Source organism: Anarrhichthys ocellatus, unplaced genomic scaffold (genome assembly GCF_004355925.1).
Source record: "Anarrhichthys ocellatus isolate YVR2014 unplaced genomic scaffold, GSC_Weel_1.0 scaffold32, whole genome shotgun sequence".
Lineage (NCBI taxonomy): Eukaryota > Metazoa > Chordata > Actinopteri > Perciformes > Anarhichadidae > Anarrhichthys > Anarrhichthys ocellatus.
This window is the reverse complement of record NW_022280062.1, coordinates 2,376,681-2,388,184: the sequence shown is the minus strand read 5'-3', so window position 1 is coordinate 2,388,184 and position 11,504 is coordinate 2,376,681. Positions and strand designations below refer to the sequence as shown.

The window sequence follows — 11,504 nt, the reverse complement described above, 5'->3', positions numbered from 1 at the left end:
TAAAGTCAGGTAACTTCGTAGCTACACAACGAATTCAGCACGTCTCTCCTGGCTCAGGTTAACTTCCTGTCCTGCATAAAAGTACTAAGTGCACTTTCGTCTACATTTTTCATGAGAGCCATTCTAGGTTACCTTTGGATATCTCAGCGTTTTCTGTGAGGCCTCCACACAGAGAAAGAGTGACGTCGGGGAGGTCACTAGCTGAGTCAGAAAGACACTCTGTCCCGCTGTCAGCTGCTGCACTGCCCACCGACTGTGGAGACTGTGAACCAGAGTGCATCTCAGAGTCCATCCAGTGCTTCGTCGCTGCCTCAGACTCACTGAAGCAACAAAAGAGAACAACGCGTCACGATGCTTCGTTTGGTTTTAAAAATAGACCACATTCAGCTTTCCATTTTTAATTAAAAACAGGTCAGGCAGTGACACAATTAGGGGCCTCTTTCATAATCTAACCTCTTAGGAAAATATCTTGCAGCAACATCAGGTTCAAGTACATTCAGGTCATCTAGGTAGATATCCTCAGGACCCTGATGCTGGCTCCGCTTTGGGACACCTTCATTCAACGACAGAAGCATTCATCGGTTAACGTGCAATCGCAGCTAACCAGGAGACGACGGAAAAAGGGGGCCGCCGAACATACCTTTCTTCTTAGAGGGGGAGTCGCTCTGTTGGCTGTTGACAGGGGTGGAGGTTGCCACATTGGGTGGCAGGACATCCAGGGGGTCTGTGGGGGTCAGAGGGCTCCCAGAGGTTATGGTGTCGACCGATTCGAGAGGAATCACAGGTGATACAGTGGTCATAGGGGTGCGTGGCTCAGGCTTGACGATGGTACACACTGAGGAGGAGGCACCATTTCCCCTTTCAATCTCAGGCTCGTTCTCCATGGCCTCAGAGCTGAGGATTACACGGAAGTGGGTGCTCTCCGACGGGGTGATGGTCACTGTCTTTATAAGCTCTTGTTTCTCTTTTTTAGTGATCTGGATTTTGGATAACAAAGAGAAAAAAAAAAAGTTACTAAGAGGAGAGTATATACTGAGAACTATCTGCCTCTCAATATTACTGGAGAGAGGCGCTTACCCTGGTTGTTTCTGGAAACTCCCCCCAGGTCCACTGCATGTGGGACTCGGCTCTGAGCAAACTCTCTGAGGGCCTGACCATCAGTTCAGAGTCACTCTTTGGGGAAAAGGCCTGAGAAAAGCCATGACTAAAGGGACAGGAGAACAAATACAAACAATCAATAAGATGGAGTCCATTTATGTGCCCGTGGAACACCCTTGCTGATGGCTCCGTGTTCTCGTCAATACATACCTGTCATTAGACAGCCAGTCCCCATCCGACAGTGGATATCCATCAAGGTTGTGTCTGGCTGCAGGTAATTTGGGATCAATGTCCCGCATTGTGGCTACGGAGGGTGACCTAAAAACAGGGTGAAACAGATATATAATAACTAACTCCTATTTAAACAGATCTCTGCTACAACAGTGAGCATTGACCCTGAACCTACCTGGAGACATGTGCTGCTGCAGCTTCCTCATCAGAGGTCATGTCCATCTCAAAGATCTCTTCATTCTGCCCAGAGCTGGACATAGCAGCAGTCGTAGCAGCAGGTGCGTTAGCAGCAATAGCATTACCAGTAGTGACGGACATTGGCGGGGTCAGCTCCTCTCTTCGGGGGTCCCCTTTGTGCTTCTTCCTCCGTTTCTTCTTCTTTTTTGTGGCCATGGTGCTCGGAGCAGGAGGCTCGGGTGGGTCCTCTGGGTCGGCGGGGTCATCCTGCAGATCTTTTAGTGCCCTGTGCTCAACCTCGGACATCCAGAACAGGTGACTCTCGGTGGGGATTGGCGAGGTGGCCAGGTGGGCGGGGACAATCTGCTAATGCATCAAAGAGAATCAGGAGAAGGCGGGAACTTGAGGCTTAAGAAACAAGTGCAAACCAAAGCAGCATTGCTGATTCATAGCGTCTGCTCCTAGCCTGACTGAATTCCTCGAGAACAGGGCTGTTGTCACTGCTTAGTTGTCACAATGAGAGTTTAGAAAGCTTGAGCAATAGGTCACTTGTCAAATGTAGGAACTGCAGTCGAGTAAATATTTCCTCACACAAACATTTCCCTGCAGTGTGTACAGAACCATGCTGAATCTGATACGATCATCTTTAGGACTATAAACACTTCCAATGAATAAAGCCACATCCAAAAAATAAATTAATTTTAAAAAAAATAAATAAATAAAAATCAGAAACATGTACCGATGCTGTCGTCGATGTACGATAGTAAAACTATTTGCAGTGCATTCAACATCTCACTTAACTTGAGCTGCTGTGCTTTACACAGTACAAACAAATCTAAATTAAAGTTGGTGTTATTATTAACCCGCAGCAGTATTGTTATTTCAATGTAATCACATTAATCTGTAGTTAGTCGGGTACTCACATTAAGCTGCTCCGCCTCCTGGACAAAAAAGGCCTCTCCGTTGTCACCAAGCTTCATGTGCAGCTCTACTGGCTCTCCATTCACTTCAATGTCGATCTGGAAGAGCAAAAGCAATATAATGATAAGTTTGTTTAGGAAATCAAAATCATACAGGGGACACTGAAAATACCTGATGTCTATAATCAGTATGTATGCATCCATCTATATACATCTGATTATGCCATTTTAATTGCTAATAATTTGAGTTTTGTTTTATTATACTTTCAAAATGACATGTCAGGCCACACTTTAGCTACTTACAGCCCCATCTTTCTCCCGGGGCTTTACACAAAACCTAATAACTGTATGGGTCCTCTGGGCTGGCATTCAGTCAACCCTGCCAATAGAGCGGGGACATTCATGTTTGCCAGGCAGGCAAACCCCCAGCGGACATGAGGCTATTCAGAAACTCGACACCAGAAAAGCAAAAACCAGATCACGTCTGGCAGAGACTACAGAGGAGGCAGAATTTGACTCACAAGTGGCCAGGCTGAGTCTGACAACCTGAAACCAAATCATCAATATTAACTCTCAACTAAACAGACCAACATCATGTATCCCCCCTCTCTCTTTCTATTGCAAACAGTCATGTTGTAGCTTTTCCCTTTACTGCCGGTGTGGTTTCTCAGCAGCCTCAAGATGTAATTTCAACCCCTCAGGCTTGCTAAGGGCAATTTATGTTCGCGAGTGATGGCTGGGAATTTCAATAACCAATTAATCAGGAGCCAGAATAAATGAGAGTCCTCTTCAACCTCTCACAGCCGGTTACATTCACTTGGCCGGGTTGTGGATTTACAAACACCATGCTGGATTACTGGAATTACTGGAGGCAATGGCTGCCGGCAGATGTTTAAAATTAGGGCATATAATTGGGTTGTTTCTCTCCGACGGAACGACCCGAAGTAACTTTTGAAGTTACGTTAAGTCTTAACTTCTGACCAGAAGAACGGAGGAAAAATAAGAACTACTTAAGCATAACCGACTTATTTTGTTCGTATTCCAAATGTTTTAAGAATCAGAAAATACTTGGGGGGAGAGAAACATTGGCAACCAGAGGTACTAGTTTATGGGCAGAGACACACCATCCACAGCCAAAAATGTATTAGGATTTGGCTGAAAACTATAGTTTTATTCTCACTCTGAAGTTTTGAGAAACAAATATGAGAGAACACACACCTAAATGATCCGATAAGTGCTCTCAGGGACACATGCATAACTGTTTGTTACACAACAGCCCTTCACGTTGAGGCCTTCTTTTTCTTCACGTTTCCTCCCACGCATTCAAGTTGTAGAGCTGTTGCCATAGGAATCCAAGCGTCAATCCCCCACAAATCATCTCCCACTCTGATCCTCAAGCAAGTAAATAAGCCTTTTTTTCACCAGTCAGAATGCACCATTTACTGTTCTAAGAATGGAAGTCATGGACAAGTTCACCATTGATAGCGATGCGGTGGGAAAACACATGATTGTAATTCCCGTTTTATTTTAGCCATTACTAAACGCTAACGGAATATTCAGAATTGTTATTCAAAATTATAAACTCAAGTAACCTCAATTTTGCACACGAGAAAGGTTGTGTTGACTGAGACAAAAGCAGGTTACAGACCTCCGAGCAGATATTTAGCTCTACATTTACTTACATCAACAACAGGCTTAGCTTGCTCTCCCAACCCATCAACTAGGCCAAGATGTCCTTTTCTCAGGTGAGAATTGAGCACTAAACAAGTACTGTTATTCCTGAACCATGATTAAATTGGATCTTATCTCCGAGCTAGGAAAATATATCATCAAGTCAACTACTATCAAGGCTGGAGAAAAGCCCAGAACATCCCATCTATGTTCTGCAAACAGACCCAAACACTTCCCTGAGTGGTTCAAAGATGATAAATTGAAGCCATTAATTGCTGCAGAAGCCCCTCGACATGCGAATGGGTAACCCGACTGGGAAATGAGGCAATCTATATTCAGCGAGGCATAGAGACGACCCAAAACATCGATCCTTTTCCATTTAAACGTTCTAAAACTTATGAATCTCAAAGAAATCAGAACTTATATTCAGTCTAGTTTGCTCAAAGACAAATGGCCCAGAATACACAAACGGGTGTTTTTAAGTCACCAATAACAATAATAAAGCGTGCCATCATCCTGTTTAGTACAATATTACGCTGCAGAATCACACAGACCGTTTACAGTTTTTGATCACTTTGCGCAAATATATAACATAAAGTAGGCACATCCCAATTCTGTTGAAAGGAAGGCTAACGTGACCGTACGCTCAGGGAGACGTCATTCAGGCACAAGCCTACACCGTCCTGTAAAGTGCTCTAATAAAGTGAAAACACTCGTGTGGCGGACAATTGGAGTATACAGCTTTTAGCATCGTAAATAATCTTGGTCCAAAACGAACACGTCTGAGAACGCATATCACATGACCATTACCATATAGCCAGTTGCAAAAACAAAAAAAAAAAAAAAAAAAAAAAAAGAAAATACTACGGAGAATAACAGCAATGAGGAAAATTAAGATGAGAGATTTTTGCTTCTTTGCTTGGTGGACCTGTTGCTGAAATGCAGTCAAAGCTGCAGCAAACATAGATTGGGAGACACAGACACTAGCATAGATCACAAGGTCAGCAATGCAATTCCTGTAATTCGTTTTCCATGTTGAATGTACCACTGGTAGTCAAGGCTGATTTTGTTTGTTTTCTTACGGAGAAGGGTGACCTGATAGAGGCGCAATGAATCAAGGGAGGACACGTCACGACTGATAAGCCACAGCACTCACAAAAAAGCAAAATAACCACCAACACCTGAAGAAAAAAATAATTCAACTTGGGTCTCTGCGTCATCTTTGTTAAAAGTCTCAACCTCCACCCGTCCAGACTAAAACGTAATCCCGGAGTTCTAAAACAACAGGGTCAGGAGCGTTTTTAGAAGTCTCTGTATTATGGGGTTTGAAAACACCGGAGTAGTGTGGCTGCAAAAGTTACACTTTTAAAAAACAAATATGTGTTAGTGTGGATTTAGCCTGAATTAAGAGTCAAGTTACCCATTTAAGAAAATCTTTAAGCAATCTGGATTAGTTTGGACACAGCCATTAATAAACAGTTACTGTATAAAGTTATCTTGAAGATTGAATTTTCGTACAGCTTAATTAAAGTGTTCTTCAAAAGGGGAACGAAACATTTTGTAGTTGGCACACACACTTATATACACTCAGCTTCTCAACTGTTTCCTTATTCATAAACATGGACGTGTCTTGACATGGAGCATTTGAATAATTACATGACTTCCACATGTCAGTAAGAGAACACAAAAACACTGTTTTCAAACTTACCACTTTCTCCTTGGAGCGCAGTACACCCAGCTTGCCAAAGCGCACATGGAACGGTGAGCACTGGTAGGTGCCGTCCCTCTGGCGGACCACCACCACATCAATACAGCCCGACAACGTGGCCTGATTAATGCCCTTGTACAGTTCTTTCACGGTTACCAGCACCTGACCTGCCAGCTGGCCCACGTAGTTCATGGTGTTTGCCTGGATGGGGGGGGGGGGGGGTACAAAATATTAGCCGAGTTAAGGGAAAAAATACAGGATGAGGAAGTCCAGAGGAGGAGACAGTTTTGGCTCATACAAGTTGTGAAATCGAATAGCTTTCCACTTGACTTAGCACGTTCTCAGTCTATCTTCTGTTGTCTCTTCTTTTAAGCATCATCTTCTGGACAGATCCCTCTCTGCCCTGTGGTGTCTGTTATGTCCTGACCTGTATGCAGACTGCCAGAGTGCCACCGTCACCCTGTCACTGGCCACTGTCCAACATGAACAACATCAGAGAGGGGGGGCTGAAACAATGAAGAGACAACCTCACATCGAGTTCACAGTGCCTGTCTGCAATGGAGGCAGCTGACTTCCTGTTTTCAAATACAGTACTAAAAGAGCCGTAGTTCTATGGCTATAATTAGACGGACGAGGATTGACCCTGCACATTTACTCAAAGATTGTAAACTATTTAACAAGTTAAAGCTACTAAATCAAAGAGAACATTCCACACAGGCCTCAGCTAATCACACAAACTTTCCAGGCCTTCCCGTGGCCTCATTACTGAACCAGATTATTTGCAATCACTTCTGGGCACTGCGTGCTACAGAGTGCATATGACCATTACCCTAGCAAACAGGACTTCTGGTTTGTTCAGGTCAGGGTCTAGATTAGCTGGTAAACATGTCCCCCTTGTTGACTTCATTGGGTTTATGCAACATGAAATGTCCCCATGTCACACTGACCTTTTGTTCAGAGTCGAGCCCTGGGGGGTGTAGAGAATAGGGGCATTTGTGCAAGGGTGGCATCGTGGAATATGGGAAACTGGCATGATGTGTTTTACCAGAGTGAGCTAATGAATAGACAGCAATAAAATATTAACATGCGGGTTACCCAGAATAATTCACACGTGTCTAACCACACAGGAATCAAATCAAACCACTGTAAGCCGACAGTTCAAAGGGTTCAGATGATTTGATATGAGGCCTGTCAGCAACAGGAAGCTCTCAATCATCTCAAAGAACTCCTCCCCAATGTAGACAAGGTGGATGGAAAAACACACATGCCTTTGTTGACATTCACTACAATGACACTCTTCTGGAAGATAACATGCAACTACAATCTGAAGGAAAGTAACCAGTCACAATAATAAAGTAAAAATATTTTTAAAGTTTATTTTACTATGACTGCTTGTATGGCGGAACAAAGTTCTAAACAGAATACCAATGTTATGTGTTGGACTTCATACAACCAGACACATGGTTCCTTCAAATGACTTCAATGTGTTATTCTGAATGACACCGAAAACTGAAATCTCAACAAGCCATTCAGTGGAACATTTTAAATATGTATAATAGATTTTAATCTGTCAAAAGACACTTAAAATAAACAACATTAACAAACAACTCCATGATTTCAACCGATGTCCTTATTTGTATAGAAATATGAAACAAAGGCAGTGCGATTACTACCATCTTCAGTTATATGTAGTAGTCAAAAGTTTATGTCTACCGTGTTCCCCCTTTGGTGTACTTTTATTATGGTGATCAACGCTGGTACACACAAAGTTACTCAAAATGCATCGACCAAGTAGATGAAAACTGTAACAGACAGATGAAGCCTTTAGTCTCAGAGCGACCAGGGAACTCAAACAGTCTGGAGCATAAAAAAGCAACACACCTCAGATGCTGAATAATTTCACTGTGCCACTGTCAGGGCTAAAAAAGGTTCACATGTGGCAGGCTAATCGTCAATTATTTGTATGTTTTTTTTTTCCTTATCGGGATTTTCTGTATTTCTGAAAACCCAAAACAGTCTCGTGATAAACTTTCACTTTAAATTTTGACACCACAGAAAGTCACATTGTAGGTGCACCAAGTGCGTAGCTCCTGTCCTCTCGAAGTTTGTCATAACAACAAGGCTCCAAATACCTATTAAAAAAAAAAAAAAAAAAGGTAATTATATAAGAGGGAATATTCTTAATTAAAAGCAAAAATACACAGGAGCTGCCTGGAAAGGCGCTACTGAATTCAGTTATCTTGAACACAGTCCCTAAGACAAACATGCTGTACCTGCTGCTACCATTAACTTTTCCTTCTTTCAGTGTCAACTCATAAGTAGAAGCACACAAAACAAGCAGCTACTCTATCAGACCCAGAACTACAAATTACACCGGACAGCATTGGTATTTGGATAAGAAATGACTGGCTGATTAGACAGACGATGCAGGCTTCATGACCCTGCAAAAATATTTGAGACAACCTTAAATACAAACACTTCACCGGTGTCCCCACCCTCTTCTTTTATAGTCCAGCAAAAAAGCAGTCATGAATGTAGCCCTAAAACAATACCTGTCAGGTATCAAGCCACGATGCTTGGTCACAATAATAAGCCAATAAATCCAAGTAACCTGCCAAACCAAACAATACAGAACAGGATGTCTAACAGCATAGAATGCCCTCAAGCAGCACTGACTCACCAGGGACCAAGACAACTTGAGAGAGGACTCCTCCTGTTCACTGGCATCTGTGTTGTCGTCTGTGTTGCCTCCCAGGAGCTCCCTGTCCCCCCAGGATCTCTGTCTCTTCATCACCGTTAGTAGATTACTAGCTCTACTTGACCCGCCTCAGGACACTCCACTAGGGCCGATGTTTTCCTCCCACGGATTATGATGATGGTGCATTTCTGCCATCCTGAATCCGATCTCAAATGTGGCCCACCTAATCACGTTGGAACAAAGCCTCACGAGGGGTAAATACCAGTACACCGCTATCTGAGGCGATTGCGCAACGCTGTCGTAAACTTTGCCATCCTTCATCTGGGCTATTCTTTGCAGGATCTGCTCGATCCAGTCAGCTGACAGGACACAAAGGGCTCAGCCAACAGGACGGCCTCTTTAAGACGGCGGTGTAACGCTGATAAGGGATAGCGGATTCCTGTGAACTGCTACTCAATGTTTTTCCCTGATAAGGGTACAAGCTCAGGGGGGGAAACATGCAGTCCTCTGCAGCGTGACGTTCTTGCACAGTCAGTCACATGTACGATGTGATCGTTGCTGCGTGTGCTTGTTATTATGCGTGATTAATCAAATGATAGATTGGCTGCAGGAGTCGACCAACCAATGGGACGCATTGGACTTCAACATGTTGCCGTTCTGTCGCTCATTACCCTTGAACTTTTTGACACACCAAACACGTGATCGCAAAAATTAACAGGTGAAAGTTCTGTAAATACCAAAGGGATAATCTCTGTGGGGAATAGTCTATATCAAATATAGCTTGCTTAAATTAGCAGTGCTATTTTAAATCGTATCGATATTCATGACATATGGAATGGGTATGCTCATGAGACTGTAGTCCACGCAATGATGAATTCAAACGTGTTTTTGTCAACAGGAGGTTGTCGCTGGTCCGTCTTCCAGCGTCTGCCTGCCTGGTTTATCTTCTAAACGAATGCTTAGATGAACATAATGCATGAGGCTCTTCCAAAAAAAGCCTCATCCCCACTGTCCCATCTGCTAAGCCTTTTGTAAACACCATCAAACCAAACACACGGGCCTACTGGGTGAAAGGCTGTTGGTTCTGGCCAACCAGACAACACAAGGTTCATGTTACACTCTCAAGTATTAAGTTACAAACTGCATCAAGATGAGCCTTCTTGTTATGTGTGTAACATAAAACATGACAATGACAACCCCAGACAGCCAGGCTTTTGTGTTTACATATTATGCAGTGCCAGAAAAACAAAGCTTTTTGGATGGAGGTTACAGAGTAATAGTTAGAAAGAAGAAGTCAAAAAGCACTTTACAGTGCTTGTTTTTTCTTTTAGGTGAAGGTACAACAAATGTAGAAAAAGAGGATCCAAATGCTTTTCGTGTTTGGTAAACTGCAATTTGTTCAATCTTTGCTGGTAATTTTGTAAGCTGTAGCTGGTGGTGCTGATGCACTGTAATGTATTTTACTGGTAAGTGTTTTAAATATGTAGTCTACATAACACAGCAACATCTCATCAAACTGCAGCCTACAAAAGGACCATGAATTAAACACCTCTCAGTGTAAACAGCTTAAACAAGAACTGAACAGTCAGGAAACATACACCTTTGTTTGACTGCCTTAGTTTTAGCCAGTAAACATAATATAAAAGTGTGCAAACGAGATCAAATGTACTGCTGTCATTATAGTTATCAAACTGATTCAAAGTATTTGGGTTTTGGTAGTGACTAATTTGAACGTCCATAACTAAGGGACAGTATCAGTGTCGGACTATCTCACATTACACACCTAAATAAAATGCCTGGGGAAGAAATATTAACAGACCTATTTGATAAATAGAGGTTTTTGTAAATTGTTTTTTAAACGCAACCACCCACAGGCAGGTGGTGTATTTGGTGAGGTGGCAGCACTGCTTTCAAGACAACACTTAGAAACGTCAGCAGTTAACCAACTACAAAACGTGAATTAACACAACGCACAAGCTAGCTGCATTTCGCAGTTTTTGCGGCTAAAACAAATGCTAATTTCGGAGATTAAATCTGCCGATATATTGCTCGATTGTAAATGTCACCCGCAACGTTAACACACGCGTTGTAGCGTCAGATGAATGGAAAACACGGAAATATATGTTGACACAGAAACCAAAACGGAATTTGAAATAATGTTAACTGTGTAGTGCAATGCTTGACATTCGTGGATATCTAAATCATAAACAAGTGGACAGAAAATGTCGACAGGAAAAATTAATGGAGACGAGGCTCAGCTAGCAGCTAGCTTTAGCGTTAATGTTATCGTGGGGTTACCGTTAATAGCAAACGGTTAGAACGGTTAGCCGCGGCTAACGGCAGGTCAAGGGTTTTTAATGAAAAGCGACCACGTAAATGTGTTAACGTTACGTGATGAATGAATTACCCGTAGCTATGTCTCCCGGGTTAAATGAATCCACCGTAGCTAAAGTATGTTAGCCAGTTCCCAGGCTAGCTAACGTTAGCTGACGGATAACGTTCCTGTCAGAAATAAGCACCCATCAAACGGGTTGAAATCATCACATCGCTGAATATTTACCTCTCGGGTTACTCCAGCGGGATCCTGCCGACGAAGCACGTTTGTGTCTTCAGCGAGTCCCCATATTTGTGACCGTGAAACTCCTCCAGAAGAGACTCCTGACGTGTCCGCGTCGTGCCCCGGGACCACCGTGGCTGACTGGTTTCAAACCAGCTGAAGTTGATGGGACAGAGAGCCGCAGAGTGGCGGCGCACTCACACGGCTGGTGTGGCTCTTTTAACCAGGGTTAAATTAGCTTCGTAAACAATGTAGTTAAACTTAGAGCTCCGTCGTTTTATTTAGTAGTACTTTGGGCAGGGCAATCCAGTTTGGAGGACATTTATTGACAGATATTACACAAAAGGATTACATACGGGTGAGAGGTAACCTCAGTGACATGTCTGATGCTTGGGACCTTTGGCTTCCCCTTTAACGACCTATTGTGGGCCCAGCACCCCACTT

General features: G+C 43.1%; 1 protein-coding gene across 1 annotated transcript in view; it reads right to left on the bottom strand.

The window, feature by feature from the left end:
• lpin2 (lipin 2) overlaps positions 1–11,040 on the bottom strand; it is a 17,659-nt gene extending 6,619 nt beyond the window's left edge. The window contains exons 1-9 of the mRNA XM_031864898.1: positions 8,486–11,040; positions 5,806–6,006; positions 2,430–2,525; positions 1,505–1,869; positions 1,309–1,416; positions 1,078–1,204; positions 641–977; positions 454–553; positions 120–320 (exon numbers count right to left, since the gene is read on the bottom strand). Coding sequence (XP_031720758.1) covers positions 120–320; positions 454–553; positions 641–977; positions 1,078–1,204; positions 1,309–1,416; positions 1,505–1,869; positions 2,430–2,525; positions 5,806–6,006; positions 8,486–8,596 — 1,646 coding nt within the window. The 5' untranslated portion in view covers positions 8,597–11,040. The remainder of the gene's footprint in view (positions 1–119; positions 321–453; positions 554–640; positions 978–1,077; positions 1,205–1,308; positions 1,417–1,504; positions 1,870–2,429; positions 2,526–5,805; positions 6,007–8,485) is intronic.
• Positions 11,041–11,504: the final 464 nt, after the last annotated feature.